The sequence below is a fragment of the Chiroxiphia lanceolata genome, chromosome Z (genome assembly GCF_009829145.1).
Source record: "Chiroxiphia lanceolata isolate bChiLan1 chromosome Z, bChiLan1.pri, whole genome shotgun sequence".
Lineage (NCBI taxonomy): Eukaryota > Metazoa > Chordata > Aves > Passeriformes > Pipridae > Chiroxiphia > Chiroxiphia lanceolata.
In genome coordinates, this window is record NC_045671.1 from 26,925,965 (window position 1) to 26,953,845 (window position 27,881).

The 27,881-nt window shown below is 38.6% G+C and overlaps 2 protein-coding genes across 65 annotated transcripts in view; one reads left to right on the top strand and one right to left on the bottom strand.

Annotated features, from left to right (window-relative positions):
• PTPRD (protein tyrosine phosphatase receptor type D) overlaps positions 1–27,881 on the bottom strand; it is a 1,166,099-nt gene that overhangs the window by 345,718 nt on the left and 792,500 nt on the right. For 5 of the 50 annotated variants that reach the window (XM_032676455.1, XM_032676454.1, XM_032676453.1 and 2 more), the window contains exon 1: positions 10,241–11,281. The exons of 42 other annotated variants lie outside the window; for them this stretch is intronic. The gene's annotated coding sequence lies outside the window, so the exon portion shown is untranslated. Of the gene's footprint in view, positions 1–9,550; positions 9,619–10,240; positions 11,282–27,881 lie in introns of those variants that run through there. 3 more of the 50 variants (XM_032676457.1, XM_032676456.1, XM_032676413.1) reach the window with 2 other exon arrangements.
• Positions 10,076–15,614, top strand: LOC116780979. 15 transcript variants are annotated; one of them, XM_032676460.1, is made up of 3 exons: positions 10,076–10,519; positions 13,602–13,696; positions 15,408–15,614. In XM_032676460.1, exons 1-3 carry the CDS (start codon positions 10,217–10,219, stop codon positions 15,532–15,534), a joined length of 525 nt encoding a protein of 174 aa, XP_032532351.1. In that variant the 5' UTR covers positions 10,076–10,216; the 3' UTR covers positions 15,535–15,614. The 15 variants fall into 15 exon arrangements, 3 of the variants coding, with proteins under 3 accessions (XP_032532351.1, XP_032532352.1, XP_032532350.1); XM_032676461.1 differs by having other exon boundaries at positions 13,602–13,675; XM_032676459.1 differs by having other exon boundaries at positions 13,602–13,665.

A 27,881-nucleotide genomic window follows, 5' to 3' on the forward strand; every position in this document is an offset into this window, starting at 1 on the left:
TTCATTCCCAATAGCGGAACCATACACCCCTCAGCAGCTACTAAACTATGAAACCAAATCAACTCCAGGCAATACCAAAAATCTAGTAACACAACTGTACCTCTAACTGGAGCAGTCATCTACCCCACTCTAACAGGAAGAAAACTTACAAATGCAAGAGCAGGAGGAAATCCTGCTTAATTATTGTATACGGGTAAGTATACGCGTAAGTCAAGAAAAGCAGCAATTGTTACTCGCTAATAACACCTCAGAAACTAAGTAGGTGGAATAATAACTGCATTAGTGAGAAAAGCACAGTGAGAATCTGCCTTAAAATTCTCAAATACATTAAACATGATGAAGAAATACAGCATACTAAGAAAAATAGTGAGCATGACAATGTCTGACAAACGGTGTCTACTGACAAAATTTAATGCTTCAAACCATTAACACACCAGTTTTGTGTTCGTCTAAAAGATACCTGTCCCTGATTCTACTTGGAGGACCCAGCATTGAAGTAAGCTTGAAAACTCTGGAACCTACACTGCTGAAATTTCTGAACTCAGAATTATGAACCTGCAACACTTTCACCAATTTATTTGGTGAGAATAAATAATCAGGACTGTCTCTCAATAAAAACTGACTCATTGTGACAGAGACAGGATTTAAAAAACTGAATTCAGCTGAATAACACAAAGACTTAAAAATGGAAGGCTCTACCTGGAGAGAAGAGAGCCAGCATTCACAATTAAATCTAAATCTGCTACCACTGCACCTAGAGACAAAAACACCAAAATAGCACCAGAGATACATTTCTTTGTTGTTATACTCATGCAGTTCTCTAGACACAAGGAGCCGAGAGAAACTGTCAAACAGGTCTCTTTCTCTTACTGTGTTCCTTCTTTTCATGTGGAAAACCTCCCGCTGTGAAAAATGGGAAATGGTTGAGAAAACAAAGAATTTACAGAGAAAAAAAGTTCCTATCCAAGACATAAAAGAAAGCACAAAACTTTTAAAAAAGCAGGTAGCCTAGAGTTATTCAAATACCTCAACAAAGGCAGCATGTGCACAAGTATACACGTAGCGTCATGAGTACACCAGTGTCTGTACTGAAAGACTGCTTTCTAGATATTGATACATAGTCAAAAAAATTGGAGATCATTGCAAAAAGGGCATGTCCATAATAACACTTAGCAGAAGTAAAAAAGTATCAGTTAAGTCTTTGAGATCCTAATGACAGTAGGTTTCAGAGGAGATTTCTGCAACATAACAGAGTACCCAACATTCATAATTTAAGTGACATTCTGAAAACAAGGACTGTTTAGGGAGCCTCTCACAGTTTATGAGAGTTCACAACATCAGACATGTTCTAACAATGAGAAGCAAAAACTGCTATGGAGAGTTACATTTAAAGGACACATAAAGACTCACTCCAGAGAGAGTGAAATACAGTATGGAAGAGTTGGTATGAAGCAGACATCAGCATTTCTTCAGAAAGACACATTTCTCCTTGATTTACAAACTGCTGTTTATAAAATTGAGGACAGATGTCCAGACGTGCAAAAGCAGGACGGAGAACAACTTGGAAAAAAGGGGGGGAAGGGACATCCCCAGTCACAGTAGTGAAATCAGCATTGATACTACGGCAGTTTTTTGTTAGTAGGAAAATTCTGAGGTTGTAGAATTTCACTCTTTACTCTTTCAAGTGCTTGAATTCAGGTTTCCTCCCATCCTCAAGTTCTTCAGTGTTCTCAAGAATTCCATCTCATTAAATATGAAATACATTTTAACACCATTATCTGAGTAACATGTAAAAGATGCAGAAAAAAATCTCTGCCTAATTTTCTCACTGGCATCTGCAATATGAAGCTAATCCAAGAAAACAAAAATTTCCCATTAAAATAGCAAATTCTTCACCTCCTCACAAGAATGATAACAAAAAAGGCTGAAAAAGCCACTTGTCTGTCTAATAAGAGTTTACATCTGTTAAGGACTGCTCACTATATTAACATTTCTACTCAATTGTCATCATGGTAGAAAAATCTTATCACACTTATCTTCTACACATGACAAACAATCAATTTTGATTTTTTTTTTATTAATCTCTTTCTCTCTAACCTGGACTACGGAGATCACCAAAGATGAAAAAAGTTTTAAGACCGTTGCACCTTCCATAGTTTATGTACTTCCCAATAAAAAGCACGAAGACTGATTGAGATTATAAATTCAAATTGCTTGAAGACATAGAAATCCACATCTCTAAGTAAAGTCCAGTAGTTATCTTCATGCTTTCTAATACCTTTGGAATAAGGTTACTCTTGTGCACTAGATTAATAAAGCAATCCTACGAATAAATTGCCCAGAAGGACATGTATCTGTTCCATCAGCTACCACTGAACAGATGAAGAATACACAGTTCCTTTTTACATATATGTAGTATTTACTCCATTCAGCCCCAAACTGTCTATAACTAAGCTAACTGAAATACTATTGCTAAAATCCTAACACTCTGGGTTTTTTTCCAGAGTCACTATAATCATGTAAAATTAAACCAAAGGAATGCAAGGATTGTTACAGGGGTATGATTGCTCCTGCAAGCATTCACTGCCACCTGCTAGCATTAGAAAGTACAATGCTCTCTTCATTATCTACTGCCTTGATAGATTTAAAATATTCAACTGGTCAATATGTTGATAATTCATGTGATCATTTAAGACAACTTTTGCAAATGTTAAATGGGAAACAGGTGTAAATTCTACATATTTAACTTAGTGACAACAAAAATGTACACTGATTATCCATTTCTCTTCAATAAAAAAAATGCATTAGAGTCTCAATAGTATCAACTAAGGCAAATACTTCTTTAATATTACACTTTTTCATTCACGTGCCATGTACTATAGAATAATTCAAGGTTTTTCATGTCCAGCAAAAATAATATCCCAAAATATCCAAATCATCAAAAAAAAGATAAGGAAAACAGTTTCACTGTTTGGAAAATTCTGTTAATCAAGAGCAGGTCATTGATGCACTTAATGGTAATGAGCAAAAACTCCATTCTTTGTGAAACAGGTTAAAAATGAAAAAAAATCTAATAATAGAATCCATCTTTTATTTATAGTAAAATGAATTGGTAAATAGTGAATATTTATTACTTAAGCAAAGACAGTTTTCCAAATAAAGTTGATGGCATGCTGCCAGTAAGTAGAATACATAGGCATTTGGCAAAATGCCATTTCCTTGATGCAAAACTGTTCTAAAGTGATTCTTGCTGGATAAGTATTTCTCTTTACCAAAATGCTGCTTACTCTCTAATTTATGAGATACTATAAATCAACTCATCAGATGTTTTATTAGGCTTTCTTCTCTGAATTTGAATTTAACCACTGCTAGGATTACCCAGGGTAAAAGTGCTATCACTTAAGCACAGACAGAAAAGAACTATGGATTTGATCCAAATAATGCTGCTGTCAAATAAAATCTTTCTCACCCATCACTGGGGGCTTTGAGCCTATTAGGACAGCTCTTCTAAGGCTTGACAGAAAAATCCACCTATACCATTAAGGTACAAATTAATATAAACAACTCAAAAAAAGTTTGCAAGCTTAACAGTAAAGCAGTCTGGTTTTCTGTGCACCTTTCTCAAACAAAATTCACTGTTTAAAAATTAATCACATCACTGCATATCAGAACAAACTTCAACAGCTTAGGGAGGGTAAATAGTTCAAAAATAAAATCCGAAAATCTGATCTTAACAAATACTTATGAAAGCACAGGTTAAAGCCATTCAAGGTATCCATCTGTATGGGCAATACATATTGTCACACCTGAACTAAACAAGTTAACACTAAATGTCATGTAGTCTTTCTACCTGATGAATATCTAACATTTCATCACTGATGAATATCAATCTGCCTTGGTTAAGCTTGATGAAAACTATTAACATATATTTTTTCCACAAAAAAAAATTCCTATTTTTAGGTAAAAAATGAGAGTGTATGCTCAGAAAGCTGTTAGAAATTTTAAGCACATCTGAAGCAACTGAAATAAAAAGTGAACAGTGTCAATTCCAAATTTGTTGACATGGGTTAAAATAATATGTAAGAAGTTCTAAATGAAGCCACATCATCCTATCTACTTTTCTAGCTATTTCTGTGTGTTCCCGTGAAACGAAAGGGCACACTCATGACTAAATTTATCCTTATTATTCACAAATCTACTTATTCTTTCTCACTAGTATGAATAGCTTTCTGAACAAGGCAGCAATACAAGCTCAGCATTGAACATATCTAGTTGATGTGGGCTTATTTTTTCTTGAGAAATGCTACTGGTTACTTTGGCAAAGAGATATAAGGCTGTAAATTCCTATCCTCCATCAGCAGCACTGACCTCAGAGCAAACCCCACAACTGGCTACAGGCATTCAACATCCATCATTGCTCCTGAAACCTAATCTTTCAGGGAAGGACAGCTGCACTGGGCAGCAGTTAAGCAGCTTTCTAAGATACACTATCATCCTAAACAAACAAAAATAAATAAATAAAACTTCCTGCCCTACTTTCTGATCAGTGTTTTAGAAATCTCTCATTGCTTATTCTTCACACCAAATGAATGAATTTTACCTGCACATAGGCAGACAACGTTCGGAGAGGGGAGAGGAGGAGAGACGAGTGGAAGGGAGGGAAGGAGAGTTCAAAAAGCAGTTAAGAATTTTTTTTAATTCAATCATCATAGTAAAGCAAGAGGAATCACTGAGTTCAAACTTAGCGAACAATTATTTTCTGCTGATCAGAAAGACTATGATATTGCTACTCACATGGATATGAATTTTCTCTTGCTAAGTCAAAGTAAGCAACAAAAAACCCACACTTTGGGTAAAAGCAATGAATAAGCCAAGGTGAGACACTGAAATTAAAACAAAATTGGGCAAATTTGTAACAAAAATGTATATTTAGTTGCAAATTTCGGACTTAAGCCACTTTTGTTTCAGCCAGGTTGGTGCTGACTTCATAAGATTCTTCATAAAAATCATCCAATTCTGCCATCCAAAAAGCCAGATTTTACATACCACTTACTGAACTCTGACTTACAGATACACAATGTCCAGAACACTAAAAACTGTAAAAGAAAAAGCAATGCACTTGCTTGTATTACTCAATACACCATGTTTGATATACCGCTTAGGAAAAAGCATGCATTATCTGACTACAACAATATGTGAGCAGGTCGGCTGGCATTAAACAGGACATCCATTTTGATTGTCTGCAAACAACAAATTATTTGTATACCAGTGGAGTGACTCCACTAACTGGAAGATTACTGAAAAACCCAAATAACTCCACTGTGCTTAACTATGAAGAGGCACAGGACATAATAGTATACTATTAGTGCATGTCCTCTGGTATAATAAATCAAAGTGTCTAAAATTTCATCATTCTCAATTGACTGAGAAGGACGTTTTCTGCACGTTCTTCGTATTTGAAAGAACACACAGAATCTCCATCAGATATCAAGTATAAATAGGGAAGTTGATTTTTGAAAAAATCTCTCTTTTGAAACTCTACTGAAAGATCAATCACCTTCTCTTTTTATTTTCTATTTTCCTTTCTGTTTCTGTGCTACTAAGGTTATGGAGAAGGCTGTCACAGCATGTAAGCAGAAGACACTGGAAGAGATAAATCCTAGGGAATATTTTAGGGAATTATAGACTATGTATACCTGCTGGTGTACTTAAAAATAAGCTGATAGCATTCAGTTTGACTTGTCGTTTTTATAAATTAACTGAAAGAACATTAATAATAATTAAGCTTTTAAAAAGCAATGCTTTCAGAATTTACTCAGTAATTTATTCAATTTAACCTACTTTTTTGCAAACAAACCATTTTTATTATTTTGTATCTATTTTCCCTGCATCCTAGCTATCCGCTTCCTACAGGAAGACACAAACATGCAATATACCTATAAATATTATCAATAACCAAACAAAAGCCATCTGAAATATATGTTAAAATTGTGCAGTAGTAAACATGGTTTTATCAATGCACAGCAGCTTGAACAACAGTGAAGTGAAGCTTGTTGGAAAGGAATTTACAGGCAAAGCACTCTCATGCTACCTTTTTCTACATCATCAGATTTCTCCAATTGTACTGCAGCTTTCACCGCAGCAGATCACCAAGAGAAGTAAGCTTCCGCTCTTCTCCTACTTGGTAAATCTCTGATAGTATAAAAACAAGTATTTTTAAGCACAGATTCTTGCTCTAGGCTGCCAAGTTGACAGCGTACATTCATTAATTGGCTTCATTTAAGGCCTTTTCCAAAGAAAACAAGGATTAAGCAAACAAACAACTCACAGAGTATGTGAAATTGAGAGTTTTCATAAAAATATTGTATGTTGACTGTGTTTTGCCAACTGTTTTTAAACAGAATTACAACAAAAGCAAGCTCCTGTTACAATACATGGCATTATACGACTGATACTGAACTTATACCTTTTTCTCAACTTATTAAGAGGACAAAAGCTTAAAAATCACCAGTCTTACACAAAAACGAAATACAATGATTAGTAGACCTGTTCTATATTACTCCTCTTGATTTCCAAAGCACAAATGAAGTGCCTGTCCTCTGTATGTCGGAGCCACCGCCTTGGTTTACTGACAGTCAGTAAAACTTGCAGTTTTGAACAGACATTTATCATTTGAGAACACCTTTAAATGAGATTTCATTGCATTTCATCAAAACTTTACCTAAGGCGCGCACGCACATTTCAGAAAATTAATCTCAGTCAATATTTGCACAACTGTTGTTGGTAATAAGACAAAAAAACCTCTTGCTGGTTCAACACCGAATGATATATAAAACTCTGATGTTTTAAAGACAGCTTATTAAGAAATTAACATACCACAGGGAAACTGCATTTTGATTCCATGACCTTACTGTGATTCAGCTTGAAAATGCTTTCAAATGAGAATTCTCAAAGAGCTTAGTAACGGAAGTTCATTTCGAAGGAAATCCAATATGCAAATATTTCAGCTGTGCTCTTTTACAAATTGTCTGCCTTGTCAGTTTGAAAAACTGAAAACCAACAATGGAACAGTGTAAGTATACTTGACCTTATTGCTTAATGTCTATCAAGAATGCTATGTCTGGTGGATTTTAAATTTTGAAACTGACACTCAAAAATGTACAGTACACATCCCATAAATGCTGACTACACTCCAGCCAAAGCCTTGGAGCCGACACACTCTCAAACTTACATAACACTTACAAAGCTATTTTAAATACACCATCAATCTATGTCTGTTGCTGCCTTGAAGTAATCCTGTTTAGTTTATCTTTTAACCCTACACTTGCACGGAACTGTATCATTACTAACCTAACAGAAAAAACACACAGGCAACCAACCGATTTTCTCAGCTTACAGAAAATATGAAAATGCAGGAAGACACTCAAATCTAACTTTGCCCAAAATTTGCACCTCCTAAGTCGATATTCATCCCCAATTCCCATAGCAATCAGGAAAGTGGGGAGGAAAGAACTATGCTGGACACCATACAGGACTGGAGTAAATGAATGAAGTAGGGTAAAAATAAAAACTAAATAATATACAGTTTGTATGTATCTCCTGAGAAACTGCAGCCTCATTTACTAGTAAGAAACTAGCAACTTTGCTTTTGACATTAGGCACCTGTGTAAAAAATGTCTGGTGAAAGTGAGCATATGCCATGCACTGGTATCTGCTGTATGAGAGCAGTTTATACAGGCCCCTAGTGGCTTAGCATACACAGCAGCAGATGAAGGGGAATTCCTACTCTTCAGCTTGTGTAGTTTTGGTCCCTGCATTACTCAAAGGCAGGAATGAAAGACAATGTTAAAAATGAAAGGTCATTCACTGACTAGACTTAAATTGGTATTTAGTTCTTTCATGCACCCCCATGCCATTCTTGCAAACCCTCTCCTAAGATTAAGCTCTGATTTGCTATCACTCGTTGAGTTCGCTGACAGTGCTGGTGTTTGAGTTACATAACCATCATAGCAGAACACTAAATTCACATTATTTTTTAATGCTCACCTTAAGAGTAGTATGACTGATGGGTCTAAAAGCAGGTCCTAAGACCCATTTGTGAAATCTAGAAATACCAAGATACCATTTTCCTTACCATGCACCATTCCTGACAGCTTTCCACAACACACACAAACCATAATGAATTTCTTAGTGTCTTCTTAGAGTAGAGGACTACTACTTAGAGAAAGCTTTCGTGCTTTAAGTGGATACAGAAAAGCTATACATCATTTCTGCGTTGAAAGAAATCTAAATATACTCCACCATATTACCACAAGTGACAAAACTAAAACTGGAAAGCTACTCGTGTAAAAAGTCTCTCATTAAATCCTTCCTTTCTGTGTAATACTTCACACCTTGAAAATCCCAAGCCAGTATATTTACTGCTTCTAGCAATTTTGATTGAGTGAAATTTGACAGCTGAATTTATTAAACTGACCGGTTTGTCAATTTCACACATTAAAAAAGCAGTAATAGCACATCTCATGAGAGGAAATGTAAGGAAACTATCAAAAAATTGCCATCTAAAGTAAGATACAAGTACATATGATCGTATTTCGGACAGGGGAGAATCTTTTTTTTTTTTTCTCTTCAGAGTTGCTCCATTCATAACAGGAATTGTAGGAGCTTTGTTGCTTCCAGACCAGGAGAAAATGATGTCATTTACCATACACTTTTACAAGAAAAGAAAGTACTGACCATTATATCATTATAAGCCACTAGCAGATACCAGAGGAATGAAAAATATAATATATACATTTTTCCATCTCTGTATCAAAATTCGCAATAAATGTCCCAATATACAGGAGTTGCTTGTGCCTGAACAAAAGGTGTGTTGGAAGTGATCTCTGAAAGACTGAGAAGACAATCACAGCTTAATCCTAAGTTTAAGAGAATACAAGTGTCACCAAAAATACTTATGTCTGCAAATGGGAAACTCCAAAGCAAATCAGCATCTATAGATTCATCCCCAATGTAACGCTGTCTCAGGCGGCAAGTGAAGGAACACATAAAAACCTAACTATTCTGTGTAAATAAACTGACCTATCTATATACGTCAAAACTAGGATTATGGACATCGAAATCACGGTAAAGAAGCTGCCATCCTTCCACGAGGCAGTAACTGTACAAAGGCCAGGCAAAAGAATAAAATACGCATGACAGCAGTTCTGAAGAAGTAATACGGAGGAGCAGACATTCAAAAGCCATACATGCAAGGCTGAGTCATAAAAAGGGAAGAATACGGTTCTGTTGGGGAACCGAGGGGACAGGAAACAGGCAAAATAGGGGATTCGGTGGAAGAAAACAACTGTTTTATTTGCAAGTCTGGGAGAGCCCAGTTGCAGCAGTGAGGAGTGCCTGCTTGCACGGGCAGACGGCGCAGAGGGAGCTGCTAAGTTTGCTGAACAAATTCAAGAACCCCTCTGTAAGCGCTCGGAAAACTGAGTTTTCAGCCCGATGTGCTTCCTTTCAAGTGGTTTCGCGAGAGTAAACAAGAAATTAAAAGCCTAACCTGAGAAAAGCTTCGCATCTCCGTGCCTCCCTGCTCCGCCGAGAGACAGCAGGAGGAGGAGGAGGAGGAGGAGGAGTAGAAGGAGAAGGAGGAGGAGGAGGAGGAGGAGGAAGAAGAGGTGGAGGAGGAGGAGAAGAACGGAGCCCTGCTCGGACCGGCGCCGGAGATCCCTGCCGGCCGCTCACCCCCACACCCCGTCTCCCAGCGGCAGGCGCCTGGCCTCTCACCCTTGCTGCCTTCCCCCTTCTCTCCACCCATAAAAATAAACAAAATAATTAATATTAATAATTCTCTCGCCAAAGCAAACAGCCAGTGTGTAATTACCGTACTCCCCCCTCCCCGCCCGCGTACAGCGGCACTCAGTGGAAACGTCGACTCCGATCCATCAATCGCCCTCTCCCTGCCCCATCCCCCGTTCCCGCACCGCAGCTCCCCTCGCTTCCCGAACAGGCCTTGCCGCCAGACTGACACCGGCGGGGAGGCGCGGGGAGCGGGCTGGCAGCGGCCGGGAGGGAACCCCGGGGCACCCGCGAGGAGAGTTGTCTGTGAGGCACATGTGTGCGGGCTGCGCGCACACACACACGCACACACACACACACACTTTTGTGTTCACACCCACAAACGCGCCGAAAGAGGCGGCAAAAAGGGAGCGGCGGCGGAGGAAAAATGGGTCAGGAGCGGGGCAGTTACCTGGTCATGCTGGCTCCCCCGGTCCCAGCAGCAGCCACCGCCGCCGCCTGCCCGCCTGCCGCCGCTTCCCGCCGCCGCCACCTCCTCCCGCTGCTGCTCCCGGTCGGCTCCGGGGCGGCCAATTTAATCCAAGCCCCGCAGCAGCAGCGGCAGCAGCAGGAGCCACCAGCGGAGCCCCGTCACTGCTGCCTGGCGCTCGTGCGTGTCTCTCACAGTCCGGCACCGGGGAGCGAAAGAGAGTCAACGAGAGTCCGAAAATCCAGCATCCAAAAGAGTCAGGTCCGCGCCTGCCTCCTCCTGCCAGCGCCGCCTCTCCTCCGCGCTGCTCTGCTCCGCTCTGCTCTTCTCCTCTTCTTCTCCTTCCTGCGGCGGCGACGGCTGCTGCTGCTGCTGCTCCCGGGCGCGCTCTCTGTTCCCGAGCTGCTGCTCCGTTTCCCCTCCTTCTCCTCCTCCTCCCTCTCACTCACTCACTCTCTCTTTCTCCCTCTCTCTCCCTCTCCTTCTTTCTTCCCTCTTCCCCTCTTCCCCCTTCCTCCTTTCCTTTCCTTTTTTTTTTTTTAGCACATTCCTTCGCTACAAATAAAAGCGAGGTGTTCAAGCCTCCCACCCCCCTTCCCACAAAAAGTGCAGTGCAAACAAAAGCGAAGAAAGAGGGCACGGGGTGGGCGGAGTGGGAGGGCAGAGGCACGGGAAAAATCAGCAGAAACCGTCCCCGAGAGTCGAAACACGAGCAACCCTCCTTCCGCTCCTCCTCGCCCCTCGGGGAGAGAAGTGGGGCGTCGTGGGGACGATGGGGACGGCGCTCTCCCGTTTCGTGGGTTTGTTGTGCGGTTTGGGTTGAAAGGCTGTTTCAGCGGTCTTTGTTGGGGGGTGGGGGTGGTGTGCTTTTGGTTTTTTTCTGGCGGTTTTTTGCTGTTGTTTTGGGGGTTTTGTTGGGGTTTTTTCGTGATTTTTCTTTTATAATCCTCTTAACGCTGTGTCGACCACAGGATCCGTACGGCCCCAAGTGTTGGGGAAAGCACGCTGCCGATGCCCGTGTCTATGCGTGCGCGAGGATGCGGGGGGGGGCGGGTGCAAGTGTAGGCGATCCAAGAGCGGCCGCTCCATCCCGGGCCGCGGGCCGGCCGGGAGCGGCGTCGCGCGGCCACCGCGCGCACGCACACCCGCTCGCGGTTGGGGGCGGGCGCGCTGACGTCACTCCGGGCCGGGCCGGGCCGGGGGACAGGGTGGCGGGGCCGGAGGGCCGCGGAGGCGGCGGTGCCGCTTTTGTCTGCTCACCCCCAAAAAACTTCCCTGGGCCAGAGAAATTCACCGGAGTTTAGATGTTCGACTTCTTGTGCGGGTGCGCAGTCAGATGGTTAAACCGCCGGGGGTTGTACCGGACCTCCTGGCCCGCGAGGGGTGTCACAGAGTGTTGCAGAGCGGTATTTTCTTGTCAGTCATCCTTCAGTATGGCAAGTCTCAGATTTTCTTCCTGAAGAACGGTCAGGTGCCACGCCAAGTGACAGCACGTGTTGCTTGGCGCAATCGGTGGTGTAACGTTGGGCTAAAAAAGGGTCTGTCCAGCCTCTTCTTACCCTGTCCTGCCCAGTCCTCAGCAGAGAAGGAACAGCACGTAGGACATAGGATTTAAGTGAAAAGTGCTTTGGAAAACCTCAATGTTAACTTCTAGGTGTCTTCAGAAGCCTGGAACATATGTCCTCTGTGACACAGTTCGTCCTGTGTAAAATAGAGACTGGATGTAGCACTTCCTGCCATGGACTAGTTGACAAGGTGGTCAAAGGTTGAATTCAAGGATCTCCAAGATCTATTCCAACCTAGTTGATTCTGAAATGGGGGTAGAGTGTTAGGATAAACACAGTAAGTGCTAGTCCATCCTTATGGTGATGGGAGCCCATTAATATTGGTGCTGGAAAAGTTGGCTTCCTGGCTTCGTCAGCATGAAGCTGCGGGTGCACCATTGACCAGACTGGTGCTTCTAGTCCTGAGTTCTGTGCTGGCAGGCTGCAATCTGATCAAGCTGTGTAGTCCCTGATTCTGAAATCAACCATGTTGGTATCTGCAAAATTCATTGCAGGTGAATGATACTTTCAGCAGAGGAGAGTGATTTGGATGTTTTCGGTCATATTAATCGTATTGTCCTCTGGAAGATAGTGCTGCCAACATGAAGGCTGATAGAAGTGAAGATAAACTCTGTTCTCCCCAACTCCTGTAAATTGCTGTCTTCTTTTGATGTTGCCAGTGACACCATTAAACCTGGTCCCCTGAATAATCTTACACTTAAAAGATCACTATTCCTTTCCAAATAGTATGTTTCAAAACACAAGTAACTTTGTAAAATAATTATTTTGTATAAGGTAGCTTATCAGTATACTAAAGAATCTTTAATATCAGTATACTAAGAAAATATCAGTATATCAGTTCTTATCAGTATACTTAGCTGTTTTAGTGTTCTTCATGCTATGATCCTGACATGACATTGAAGAATTGAGGAATAAACCCATGTATTTTATATTTTCGTGTGGTATCACAACATGGATGTGTTTTGGGGACTACATTTAGCTTTCCTTTATTTTATGGTTATAAGCAGCTATTCCGTCTGTTCAGTTAGTCTCACAGTACACATTGGGAAGAAATGCATCACATTAGAAATAAATGCATTTCTTTCTATTAAAGTATTAAAACCAGATCTCATTAATATTATTTATAAGATTTCCAAGTTTTGCAGTGATGCTAAAGAAAAAAAAAAAAAAAGAAAAAATCAGAAAATAACCTAAATTCATGAAGTAGCATTAAAACACTGTATTCTTACAGTCATTATACTGCATATCACCATTTGGTATCAGTAGCATAAATTTTGTATTTGAGATAGTAGTGTACATATATACATACATAAATGTATATATGTGGTTTGTTAATATTCCTTCCCTGTTAAGAGGAGATAACACAGCAAGAAGCCTAATTCATTTGTTACAAACTACTCATTAAGGTGGATTTTTTTTCCCCAAACTACATTAAAAATTCAAACATGGCATTCTACACTGATGTTCTCTTCTTGCCAAGATTGCAACAGTATGTTACTCTAAAGTTAGTACAATATTGAATTAGAAATATGTTTACACATTTTATTAACTTTGAAATGTTTCCTGTAAAACACTGGACAATCTCTAAGATAGCACTTAAAGTAGATTTGGAGTATAGGAATGTTCTATTAATTTTTTTTTTCCAGGGGTGAAAGGAAGAAGATTGTTTTATTTGAAAATAAGTATCATGTATTCTCTCTGAGGTTTTATCAAATTATGCATCTTTCTGTCGTCATTCGAAATTAACTGTTTAAATCCTGTTCTTCCTGCTCACACAGCCACTTTCAGAGTCCTCATGGAGGCTACGGACCAGCAGTGCAAGTCTGATGGGAAGCGCAGGATGTGAATGCAGATTTAAAACTCAAAAGACGTAGCAAGGGAGGAAGTGAAATGGGTCAGCTTTCCTGAATTTGTCTGAATACCTACCTAGAACCATACTCTTGAGTGACTTCTACCATAGCTCTTCAAGTAAAGGATGAACCATACGCCTTCATGTCTCAGTCTCATGAGTTTCCTGTATTAAATAGTACTTCATTCATAGTGTCAGTGTTATTTTCCTCTCTTCTGTTCTGCCTTGTATTGTTGCTTGCATTCCTGGTAATTAACATCCCACTAAGCTGTTTAGCACAGTAGGACATTCCATTAACAACGGGATCCAGTGGACACTGGGTGGACACAGCAAAATCAGGAAGGCAAGGGGGAGCAGGATAGATGGATCAGGAAGGTTACTCCATAGTTTCCTCTCCCTTTTTTTCTCATACATTATGATAGCCATATTTTACAGTTTCTTATGATTAACATATGACAAGCTGTTGGCTGAAATCTATCAGATGATTTGTCACAAAACTGCAATAATAGATATTTTGGGCATTGGCTTACAAAATGTTTATAAAAAATGTTCCTGAGTTGCTGTACTGATATGTGAAAATTCTAGTTTATAAACTACAATCACTTTGAGCACCTATTATTAAAAATAATAAAACACTACTAGACAAGTAAACATGTGTTATCTGTATGCAAAAACTTATTCAACTAATTCAGTTTGACTACGCATCTTTTAAGTCCTGATTTAGTACCTCAGCAGACATTCTCAGTACTTGTCTTCGTCTTGTAAACATTTGTGATTCATATAAATCTTCTAACTGATGAAATTTAGGTAGTTAGTCACAAAGGTATGGAAAGGAAAGTGATTTTCATTGTGGTTTTTTATGATCATTTTTGCCACATTTGCTATTTTTTCCCTGCTGTCTTAAGGAAATGAGGCTTTGTACACTTGCATGATCTGCCTGGTACTCAAACAACTTCTGTATGTACCAGCACATTTTAAATCTGTTTGAAAGGATTCAGATCTCTTATCCTACAGGTCTCAAACCTTGTTTTAATTTTTGTACTGTGGAAATGGATGTTTGAAAGACAAGGGAGATGAGCGGGCTGGTCCACACACTTACCCCAGCCCATGCATTGTGTGACTGAGCCATTCACACCACATGCCCTACCACAGACCCGAGCTAGCAGGGTGGTTGAATCAGGTGATATAGCACATTAACTCAAGCTTGGTTGAGTTAACTCATTAGACTTGGTTGTTTCTGCTTGTCAGGGGAAAACTTGTTGTACTAGCTCTTTGATTTTGGACTGGGATGAGGTGGTTTGGTTTGGATTTTTTAAGCTGAAAGTGCAAGAGTCCAAAAAAACTACTAAGTAAGCACACAGCACATGAAAACCTGCAGGGACTTGGAGATGATGAAGCAGGATCAGTTTTATCAAAGTGCACTACGGTGTGTGCCTCAAACTGAAAATAAACAGCAGCTTATGTAGGGAAAGCTGTAAATAAGATTTGTAGATAGAGGAGGCAGCTTTGTCTTTTATTTCTGGACTATTTAGAGTGTCTCAGATGTTGTGAGAACTCTGCTTACTATTTAGAAAGGATATATTTAGAATACAGAACACAGCGTGGTGGTATTGTTCTTGAGTATCATATATGCATATATGTATATATGCACACAGGTGCAGTAGTTCTGTTGCAAGATTTGTCTTCAATTTGAATACAGTGTGATAGACGGAGTCTTTTGTTCTTTTTTTTTCAGTCTGGATTCAAAATGTAACCTTCATGGGAAGAAGATATCACTAAATTTTAAGGACAGCAGCGGACAGCTAAGACTAGAATCTCGGAAATACTTTCTAATATCAGAAGAAGAAAATGGAATCCACTAAAGGAAAACCAACAGCTGGATGACAGCTTGCTAGTTCACATCTTTTACAAGAGCAAAACAAAAATTAGACACCATGCATTACTTAGTGTGTGTGATTATTTAATGGGTGCTCAACATGCATTAGGGAGACTAAAGCACCATTTTGCACACAGAGGTTAGAGATCACAGTCTGTATAACACTACTTGATCAAAATCTTGATACACTACTTGATGTAAATACTCATAAGTAGCAGAATTCATATATTTAAAAACTCAGGAAGATACTAATACTGTAACTCATTCACAGAACTGGAAGATTTTGTTAATATTTCACTTGAACACTGACTTATAGTTCCTAAGGAGACACTGCTGCGTAGTTTACACAGCTTCTTTTATATAAAAGTATCCAAAAATGCTTTCTAGAAAACAGGATCTCACAAACTAACAACAACTGGTCCAAATGAAGTCTTATCAGTATGAATGTTTGTTCCCTTCTGCAAAATTTCAAGGAGATTCAGATCACAACGTCTTATGTGGCAGTGCTATGCTGTCAGGGGGCTGAACAGGATACAGAGGGAGGAAAATGAAAAGTCTTAGTTTATTTCCCAGCCTTGAACCTTTTCCTTCTTGAATATAGGAGTGTTATGGAAGAAGCTACTCAGTCATCTGAGGGAGAGAGTGTTGCTCCATCCTTCTCATGTTGCCTTCTGTCTACTCGTAAATCAAGAGGCACAGACAAGAACTGGGAAGCAAGAAATGGATTGTCCCAGCAGAGGTGCTGCATTAGGAAACCTTGCAAGACAGAATGTGAAAAGGGAAAATAAAAATATAAAATTGTTTTCAACATCTCTCTCCTTACAGTTCCCTCCAGTTAATATTTGAAGGTTGTTATTGCTGTGGGCCTATAAATATTTCAACCACAGTATAGATAAATATCTGCAGTACCAAAAGAAGGATATTTCTTGCTAGAGTGGACCCTGTCACTCTATGTCTTGCCTTTAAGTTTATCTCAAAATGGCCAAGCTTACACCTTTTCTGTTGAATCCGATCAATTTATACAGATGCAATTAAAGTAATTTTTCTCCTCAACATAAATCCCATTAACTTCAGATAATGTGTTTTCTAATTAAAAATACAGAAAAGTGTCTGTGACTAGTGGACGAGTATTCCCATTACCAAACAAATGGTGTCATGTTTGATAATTATGTTCAACCAAAGGACTTTATGAAAAACCATGTTATTCTCTCATTTTTAAATGCAGTTGTTCCAGAGTAAGCTGCGAGTTTAATGGCAGGTCAATCTAGGTAAAGCGTCCTGAAGTATTTAGTGCTATCCCAAAGTCTGAAGGCTACTAATCCAGCACTTTTCATAAGCACTGTGTTCATCTATTTTCAATTTTAAATAGAAAATTTTGCAAATTCCATGAATCCTGATATCAGAAGGACACAATTCTACACTGTGACCTTGACTGTGTAAACAAATTGCTGAATTTCACTGAAACAATAAAAATAATTTTCTTATAATCACTCTGTTTATATTATCTTTTCATTGTTTCAACTTATGTTTCCTTCCATACAATCTATTAATCTCTGAATGCAAGCCCACTGAACATTTACTGTTATAGAGTGTAGTACATAAACTATGTACTATCACATCCTTTTATGGAAGACTGTGTATTTTGGGCAGAACAAGAGGTGTTAAAACTACATTATCCAAACAAATCTGCTCACCACACAACATTCTCTAATCATTTTCATTCTCAGCAATTCAATTAAAACAGAAATTAGGACAATGAGAAAAATCTATATTTTAGCCAAAGAAATTATTCATGAAAAAGGAATGGAAAGATTAAATCTCTTGTATTGAATCCAGATTATTAACAAGCTCGGGTGCCAAGTCCTTTTTTTTCCTATGTTGAAAAGCAGTTTTCCACATTAAATTAGGCCTTTGAGGGAAGTCACGTATTAGTCTCAGGGGTTTTTTTCAACAACAGAAAAAAGCTTCTCAAAGTTCTGTTATAAAAATGACAACCCATTCCTTATGAACTTCAGCAGATATCTTTTTTTTTATGCAAATACAGTTCAATGACCTCCATAATTTTTTCTTTTTTAAATAAACCCAAACTAGCACAAATGTGAACTGGTGGAAATCAAACCTGCAACCTAAGAATTTGCAGGTGTTTTCTCATATGATTCGTTCAATAAGAAGTCACAAAGGACATGACAGGGGTGATAAATTTCAACTCCAGTGTTTATGGAATGATAGCAACGTGATTCATGTTTTTAATCTCAAGTAGGTTCTACATATTCAGGTTGCAGTTATGATTTTAAAAAAATAGAAGACAAAGAAATAGAGACTGTTTCTTCTCCAAACTCCTTTTTATTTCCCTCCTCTGGATTTGGTTCTATGAACACTTGTTCAGTTTTGCAACAAGCAAGTTTCTTCCCTCTCAGTGAAGCTTTGCATTCTCTTACAAGCAATCACATACAGTGTCTTTCAAGAATCATCTACTTCTTAAATCTTCTAATGTGTCCTTTCTCTCTGTCAAATGACTATACTTTTTTCACCTTAAATCTATGCTTTCTCAAATTCCAGCTTCTGTGTTCAATTCCAAGATGCTGGGCTACCTTTTCATTTATTTCCACTTATATTCTTTTCCTCTTTTCCAGATTTACCTTATTCTGTCTTTCTTCAAACACCTCTGCCATGAATTTTTCTAACTCCCAAATCCCTCCACCTTTCATTCCAGAAGTACACTTGTGCTTCTATATGTAGTGGGGAAAAGGGGAAGTAGATAATATAACATAAGCTGTGTTTTTTGAGGTCCCAGAAAGGTCAGCACATTCTTGCTCAACACATTGAGACATAGCAAAATACTATACAACAGTTAGAACACTGGGGTTTTTTGCATCCAGTACCTACACTCTTCCACAGGATGTCCTTCAGAAACTGCAGACACTGAGGCAGGGAGCAGTTCTGAACACAGGGTATCCTACCAAATATTTTTTCTTGATACATCATTCAGTACCTACATGCTTGGTTGGCTATGCATTGCTCTTCTCCCTTCCTAGGTCCAATTCAGTTTGGTTCTGCAAGGTGTAAAACTGATCTCAGAAAGAGGTGATTTATAGCTAAAATTTGGAAGCTGGTTTTCTTAAAGATTTTGAGGATATGGAACTTCAAAGAAAAGAAAAGTTTAAATCACTGTTTTATCTGGTTCTAAGAAATAGGTGACAAATATGTCATATCGGATGCCTTCAGGAGCAGTAGTAGAAGGCATTAGCTGTCCTTTCAAGAACACAAATGACCTTGAGATCAGAAGGATCGTTGTTCAAATGACACTGGTATGATTGTCCCCTCTTTTCAAATAATTAAGGAGGTAGAAATTCCAGAATTTCCATTATTCTCTGTAAATAATAATGCCAAATCTCAGGGCATTTATAACAGTTTGCCCCTGCAGACTCTGTAGTGAGCAGCAGCTGGTTTTGTGGGCTCACTCGAGCAGAGACTATTTAAAAAATGTAGCTTGAAAGAATACTGTAATCTTTTTTTATTTCCATGCTGACTCCTGAGGTGGTAAAGTGCAGTGATGATAGTGATGATAGAGGTGTCTTCCTGTAATTATTCTCTCAGCACATTCACCAATATACTGAGTGCTATCAGTATGATCTGAAACAATGAAGTTTGCTACCAAGAGATAAATCATTATCTCATTCCATCCTATGAATTGTCTTGCATTCTACAGATGCGCATACACACACACACACACACACACACACACACACACACACACAGCCCCTTTTCTAAACAGGTTTATAAAAAAGAACAGGACAAAGTTGGGATGTGGTGAAGTACTTTCACTCAGGACATTTTCTGTGTACATAGTAGTTTGCTTTTTCTAAAAAGGAGGGAGTGGCTTGTACTTGTTTTCTGAATGCAAGGAAGTGCTATATTTATGAAAATTGATTTTTGTATGATTTCAGTAAGAAGAAATTAGTGAAAGAAAATGGGTATTTTAGTTAAAGTAAAAATAAAGCTGCAACTTAGATGACTTTTGTTCAACAAGGATTGTTAGTTCACTTGATAATTCCTCAAACAACAGACAGAAAGAACATCCAGAGTGTGTTTGGAACATTCATGAAATAAAAAAAAAAAAGGAAGGCAAAAATATTTTTAGGTATTCTACCAGTCCAATGCTTTCAAACGTCACAGGTTCTACTGGCTCATCAATCCCATCAGTTACCAGGGAATCTAAACACTGCTGCAGTTGGTCCTTTGTTCAGTGCTACCAGAATGCTGTTCATCAAAGCGTAATGTTTTGGCCTCTTTATTCTGTTGTTGCTAAGCAGGAAAAAGACAGACATGCCTTCAGCAGAAGGAGATATGCCTCCTGTTCCTACTCTGGTAGGCCTAGGTGATGTGAAACCCATGGATATAATGAGCCACAACAACTGAGATATATTTATAAATGATCATTTCATTTTAAAGAAGAATAAAGCAAAAGGAAGAATTCTCAGCATAAAGGGAAGTTTCAAAGATTGTTTTCATTCACTTGGATCATATGATGCAGTAAGCCACCAAATAAATCATAGAATTATACAATATGCTGAGTTGGAAGAAACCCACAAGGATCATTGAGTCCAACTCCTGGCCCTGCACAGGAGCATCCCCAAGAGTCACAACATATGCCTGAGAGTATTGTCCAATTTCTTCTTGAACTTTGTCAGGCTTGGTGCTGTGACCACTTCCCTGGGGAACACTGTTCCAGTACCCAACCATCCTCTGTGTGAAACACCTCCTTTTCCTAATATCTAACCTAAACCTCCCCGACTCAGCTTCATGCTGTTTCCTCCAGTCCTGTCACTGGTCACGAGAGTGAAAAGAGATCAGTACCTGCCCCTCCACTTCTCACAAGAAAGTTGTAGTCTCCTTTTAGCCTTCTCTTCTCCAGGCTGAACAGACCAAGTGACCTCAGCTGCTCCCCATACGGCTTCCCCTCAAGGCGCTTCACTATCTCTGTTGCCCTCCTTTGGACCCTCTCTAAGAGTTTTATATCTTTCTTATATTACAGTGACCAAAACTGCACACAAGATTCAAGGTGAGGCTGCACCAGTGCCGAGTGGAGAGGGATAATCACATTTTTTTTTAGCCAGCTGGAGATGCTTTGCCTGATTCCTCCCAGCCCTCCTGGCTGCCAGGGCACTTCTGACTTATATTCAGATTGCCATCAAGCAGAATCCCCAAGTCCCTTTCCACAGAACTGTTCTCCAGCCTCTCATTCCCCAGTCTATACACACAATCAGCGTTGCCCCACCTCAGGTGCAGAATCCAGCAGTTGCCCTTGTTAATCCTTTGTTAAACATGTTAAAGTAAGCTTTTGTATGGCCCTACTAAGTATTTATGAGACCTGTTTCACAAAAACAAGTTGTCTATCAGGTGCTGATGGCTTACATTTCTATTTCAACCCTGTATCTGGTTTGTCTTTAAACAAACATTTGTTTATGCTTCCTTTACCTGATGATTCAAAGTGGCTACATTAATGATCTGTGCTTTTCATTATTTAATGTTCTCTCAACCTGCAGAAGCAGCATCTGAAGAAATTTACTTCCAAAGGGATCTGACAGACAAAAAGCTTCCCCTAATGTGGAGAAAGGGCTTCCCAGAGCTGACATTTACTTTCTTTCACACTGTGTTATTTTGTCCATGACTACAGACATGGACAGTTACCAAGAACTGTCAGCAGTGATGCTATTGTAGTTCTATGCATAGAAAGCAAAAGGACTTAAAGTTTCCTCATGAGAGGAAGAGGGCGGGCAGGCACTGATCTGTTTTCTGTGATGACCCGAGGGAATGGCCTGAAGTGTCAGGGGAAGTTCAGGTTGGATATTAGTAAAAGGTTTTCATCCAGAGAATGCTTGGGCACTGGAACAGTGTTCCCCAGGGAAGTGGTCACAGCATCAAGCCTGACAAAGTTCAAGAAGAAATTGGACAATATTCTCAGGTATATGGTGTGACTCTTGGGGATGTTCCTGTGCAGGGCCAGGAGTTGGACTCAATGATCCTTGTGGGTTTCTTCCAACTCAGCATATGCTATGAAAGTTGTCTTTTTCTAGTCCTTTAGTAATTAAGGCACAAGAAGAAAGTACCTTATATTCTTGTGGGTATCAGAATATACTTCCCTGTGAGGTTTTGAAAGACTGTACATCACAACCTGTGTACTTAGTATAGCGTTTCATGCTAGTATTCAAAACTGAAGAAAACAGAAGTGAAAACAATTCAGAGAAGTCAAAATGGTGACTTGTTTTTCACTCCTTTGTGCATAGACAGTGGAAATACACAGTTTACATATATAGCTGATCATGTATTTTGTACCTCTTCTTGCATTTTTGGTTTCATAGATGATATTGTTAATCTATACAATAAGTGTCACATAGGTTATAGAGACAAAGGCTGATGCCAGTGTGTACGCACAGCTTAATTGCGAGCATACTCTTCCATTCACACTATACTAAATGAGGTAAGTCTTCTGTTCAAAGCAGTGTATTTGGATAAGCATTTGCAGAAGCAGAGACGCAAAAATGTAGTTATATTTCCCTCTAAAGGCTGCATTAGTCTGCTGAAACTTGTAAAATGGCCTATGAAAAGTATATTTTTATGAGTTTAAGAACTGAATTTATTCCAAAGATATCCAAAATACTGTCACCAAGTGGAAAACATTTAAAGAAATACTGGGAGATGATGTTCCCGGAGCTCACTGCTAAAACCTTAGCGATTTCCATCTCCTCATTACTTACACAGTATCTACTCTCTGTTTCTCTATATAAATTGCTTTCTTCTAGTTATGATACAACAGTGTAATTCAACTCTCCCTACCAAACCACAGTGGAAACGTGAGTGCTCTGAGAAAGTCGTAGGATCTGGCTAGTCAACATAAGTTTGTCAGTTGTCCTGGTTAAAGGTTTCATTATTTGCTATTGGCAGAGCATGTAGGCATGAAACTTTCATTAGTTAATCATTATAAGTTAATATATGATATCTATTTAAAAGTGGGAAACTCACTTGCAAAAATAACTTGGTACATTGTGTGCTGCTTATCGACTGGGAAAAAAAAAATTATAGTAAATGATGAAGGATAAGTAACTTATTTTCCAGAGGTTAATATCAGATCAGAACAGGTGTAAATACCATCTTAACACAATCCAGTTCAAAACTATGTCTCTGAAAAGATGTTTCTCTTCATATATATAAAAGCTATTTGTAATTACCATAGAGAAAACTTGCGAAGAGAAATTCTTCATTACCAAGAGAAAAATGAATAATGCACATTTTGTCTCTGTTTCAAAGATCCAAGCATGATTAACATGAGTAAATCCATTTGTGATATAGATAGCTCATTAGAATATCTTTAGAAATTCCTAATTTCCAACCAACAAGGTGCATCAGGCCTCTCTGTTTTCATGCTTCACTAAAACATTTGGAAATACAGAGCTCTTAGACCAATTCTTTATGAAAACTGCTTTGTGACCACAGTAAATTATCCTATTTATATTGTCGGTCAAATTACATACATAAAATGTGATAATATTTTATCTTAACGTAAACTTTTTTACACTGTATGATATCATCATCCAATATATAAACTTAAGGGTTAAATTACTTATTTAAAACTTAACAGTAATGAAATTCAGAGAATCATTAAGATTGGAAAAGACCTCCAAGATCATCAAGTCCGACCTTTGACTGAATACCACTATGCCCACTAAACCATATAATGATTGCCATGTCAGTTCATCTATTAAAAAAAAAATTCCCAAGCATTTAATTTATAAAATTAATAAGCAGCATTTTCCTTTTGTTGAAACGTGCCATTATGCGATTATGAAAAAAAATAGTATAGGATGCCATATAAGGAAGTGATAAAAAGTATTTTCAATACTAAATATTGTCAATCTGTTCTCAGAGCTTTTTAGATGTTCTTAGCCTGTAAGTTTTGGAACTGAACACAGACCTCTGTCTAGACTGACCACAGCTTTAAGAAGCACTTGACCTGGAGTGAGATGGAGTATCTGAATAGCACTTATTTACCTTGACTCTCTTAGATAACTTAAATAACTCTAAAGCAGGCAAAATGGTTAACTATGAAAAAAATGGAAGATTTTCATTAGAGGGAAGATTATAACTATGTTTTCAAACAAACATCTTTGAAGACCACACCCTGAAATCAACTATGCTTTTCGAATCTAGAACAGAAGTTATTTTTGCTTTTGTGTTCTAGACTATTTTAGAGGTGAGGGGTTGTGAGTGGGTGGGGAAAGGATGTAGGAGGCACTCTTAATTAAAGGAAAGCTTCCAGCCCTCACAGCTATACAATTTATTAAGTGGTAAGAAATCCATATTCCAGAGTAATCTCTGATTTGGTCTGCCTTTTAGGCTATCTGGCTGAGAGCTAGCAGTAATATTTATGATTATTCAGAGTTACTAGTGCAAAATGCTTCAAAAATGAAACACATATCAGGAGTTTCTCCAGAGCCAGTCCTCTTTACAGACTTTAATTTTTCCTACCTGTCTGAAGGGATCAGTAGACACCCTGTAGCTGGATTTTCTCTCTTATATTGTAATGATATCATACAAAGTGCAATCAAATTCCAATTAATACTTTTAAAGTTGTGATTACAATTGAGCAAAATCTTAGCTGGGCAAAAATTACTGTTATATTTAAAGCTGGGTGTAAAAATCCAAAGTAGTACCATGGCATTTCCTGACACTTTCCATTTTCCTATTATTTAGCATGTATCTGCTGTAAGTAAATTATAAGCATGGAAAGAAACAATAGTGGAGTGTGTTGGTGACTCTGAATTGTATCAGGAAAAGTCATGCATTTTCATGTCATGTCAAAGCTTCCAGAAACAGAACTGTTTTTCAGTTCTTAGAAACTTGGGGTACCCAGAAATTTCAGTACAAGTTCTCCCTTGACCCAGAGGTTTTCTAGATGTTTCACTTGAGCAATAGATGGCCCTGCTTGAGTGGGGAAGGGTGTACAAGGCCACCTCTAGAGGTTCATCCTAGCCTTGACCATTCTGTGATTCTGTAATAAAAAAATTTCCTGAAGGAAATTCGACAGCTGAATAAAAATTCCTATTTGATCGCTAGAGACTGCTGCATGCTAGGAAAGAAAAAATTCATATTTTGACCATGTTTTCTTTGTGTGTCTTTGTGCCCCTTTTATGGACAGTTTTTGTAAATGCAAGAAGCAAATTCACCTTCAGACCATACACTTGAAGTCAACATCCATCAATATCATTAAAAAGTTAAGAGAAAAATAAATACTTCTGCAACCTCGTCTGGACAACTTCAAACTTGGAATGCTCTGAACTACCAACTTCTGTTGTTAGCTTAAAAAATAGTCTATCTATAATTAATCAGTTTTCAAGGAAGTACAGGAGAGGATGATATTTAATGTGATGTGGTGGAGGAGGATTTACATACACTATCTACTTACTTTTATATAATGACTTAAGAGAAGGACAACTCTAAACCTGGGCAGATGGAGCTCGTTCAGCCCTGTAAGGCCGTCCATCTAAGAGAAGGTCACTCTAAAGAAACCTGCGTCCTGAGGACCTCGCTGCCACCGTCCAAGCTCACTCGGCCCCAGCAGATGAACCTTAGGATTAAAGGGTGGGCTCAGTTCAGCGCATACTAAAAAATCCATTGCACAGGCTTGAAGGCCTTATCCGCATTTGCAAAGCCCTGTATCACCAGAGCGCTTGTAGCAAATGTGGGTTGAGACCTTTCCCAAATCTTCATTCACAAAGTCTGGCCATGAAATTATATAATGACGTATTCGGCAAAGAAACCTGCTGCTGCTAATAGAGACCTTCTACCAACAGGACAGCACTACTTCAGTGTCAGCACTTCATGTGCAAAGTGTTTCATGTCCTAAAGAACTGATTCATGAAGAACTACTGTCCTCTTATCTTTACCAATACTGCTCAGTCGCTAAATGATCTCCCTGTCTGAAGTGCATTTCTAGATGTACAGCTCACTGCCATTTATCATAATTATTCAACAAATACAATGCATAAGCATGTTCAAATCCTAATCTAGATAAATCAGAGAAATGTAAGCTTTTTCTTTTTCAGGTCCTAGAAAACTTTTGTAGAAGCATAAAACTGTGATGTGCCATGATGACTGTAGTTCTTTAGTGTCTAGATGACTTTTCCTCAGTGATGCCTTGATGCCCTCTGGTAGCAAAGGGATATGAAGACCATCAAAACAGCTGACTATAAAACTTGCTCTGACAAAGTCCAAACTCTACCATTAATTCTTCATTCACTGTAGAAATTAGTGCAAGTGACACGGGGATGTTTTTTGTTCAGCTCTTCTTGAACAAGAAATTTAATTTTGTGCAGATCTTTTATTTCCTAATGTGTAATTAAGACATAGACATCTCAAAATTATATGCCTCAACAGGTAGCCAGCTTTTGTCCTTAATTATAGGTGAGAGAAACAATTTGGCTTCTTGTAACTGTAAAACCATAATTTTATGACAGAAAAATTTCATATGAATGTCTGCATGGAGTTGAATTGGGGTCAGGAAGTTGGAAAGATCTGGACTCTGTCTGCGTAGTCAAAGAGAATGGATGAAAGAAAGACTGGAGTAAAATGAAAAGACAGTCCTGGGTCACTGGGCTTCAGAGAAAAGAGGAAAACCTTCTCAAATCATAAGCATGTACACGCCTGAAGAGAAGACAGAATAATTTAGCATTTCTATTCTTCTGCTGCCAGCAAATCTCTGAGAAATACAGGTATAAATTTGTGTGTACACCTATTGTTGATAATTCTGGAGGATGACAACTTTCTGTTGTCACTTACTCTGTTTGTTCAAGGAATGAAGGTCTGTGTAATGGACCTAAGCAGAGATTGCAGTCATCCTGAGGAAGTACTTTGAATGCTTTGATTTCCAGTCACAAATGGGATTATGGGAGTGAGAGATGCTAGCTTGTTTGGATTAACGAATTCAGGAATGTTGTGTTGTTGTGTGCTTGCTTTCTTGCTTGCTTTTTTTTTTTTTTTTTTTTTTAACCACTGGGCCACCATCAACCTTGGTGTTATTTGCAAAATTCCTTCCTATTCACATACAGGTGTCAATATATCATTTAGCTGGCAAGCAGCAGCAACTGCTCACTGGATCATCAATATCAAAAATTATCTTTAAAGCTGGAATAAGCAACCAGATTAAGACACCCAGGTTTCTGTGTCACCAGCAGATTGGCAGAACAGAACTAGAGGTTGATGTGAAAACATAAGGTCAGAATCTACTTTCTTGGGCAGCTCAAGAAAGAAGAATCAGAGAAATAATTCTCTAAAGCAATTCAGAGGGTGTTTATATTCCTGTGATTATGGAGAGGAAATGCCTTCCAAATTTTGTGGTGTTAAGCTTGTTACAGATAATTAGTGTTCCAATAGAGAGATGACTTCCAGTTCTGTAATTTTGACGGTTAAAAGATATTCCTACAAAGTAACATCAAGCGTGGTTCTTGCATGTATTAGTTTCATCCTATCAACAGCAATGAATTCACAACTGCACGATCGGAACACTTGATAGCAAGAAGGTTCTGCGCCTTGAAAACAGCTTATTTCAAACAGAGGTAACCAGATAGGCATTGTTAACACAGAGTAATAGAATGTCTGCATTTGAAGACTCATCAAGTAAACAGATCATCCAAAATGAGACAGAAATAAAATTGGTGACTGTATCAATATTAAAAATAAGGAATTTTTATAATGGTTTAAAGATAGAACAGATTTAATGAAGTGGTAACGCAAATTCATTAAAAGAGTAATGCAGGCAAGAGTAAAGAATATGCAACAAGCAAAATGCAAATCATAAATGGGAATTAAAGGTCAGTTTATTCATGTTAGAAAAATCAGTTTGTCTGAATCCACGTATTTGCCAAAGTTGGAGTTGTTTAAGATGGACAGGAAAAGGTGGGTTTTTTTCAGTTTTTCTCTTACACAAATATTTGGAAATTTTTGACAATAAAGGTAAGTTTACATTACAATTCGCAGTGTATAAACTTTGTTTACTTTGTAGTCGTCACTTCCTGTCACACATATTTGGAGCTACATTATCAGCTTTTTTGTTAAATCAGTGATTGCCCTAGATTTTGTTTGGGGTTTTTTTAGGATTTGCTTGTTTCATTGGTTGGTTTGGTTTTGCTGTCTTTTTCATTTTTTTTAATTTGCCAGTGTTAAGTGTTCTGAATTGCAATTACGAGTGGTCATAAAAGTCATACAAAGTTCTTCTGCAATATGTTTCTGAGATGTAAGTCAGTCTTTCCTTTCTGCTCTTTGAAGTCATAGCAAGAC

What these genes read in the sequence shown, in the direction of transcription:
- LOC116780979 (XM_032676459.1), top strand. Translation starts at nt 10,105, where the DNA reads ATGTGTGCGGGCTGCGCGCACACACACACGCACACACACACACACACT. An exon ending in CCAGCATCCAAAAGAGTCAG is followed by an intron (nt 10,520 to 13,601) that starts GTCCGCGCCTGC and finishes CTGCTCACACAG; the next exon opens with CCACTTTCAGAGTCCTCATG. An exon ending in TCTGATGGGAAGCGCAGGAT is followed by an intron (nt 13,666 to 15,407) that starts GTGAATGCAGAT and finishes TTTTTTTTTCAG; the next exon opens with TCTGGATTCAAAATGTAACC.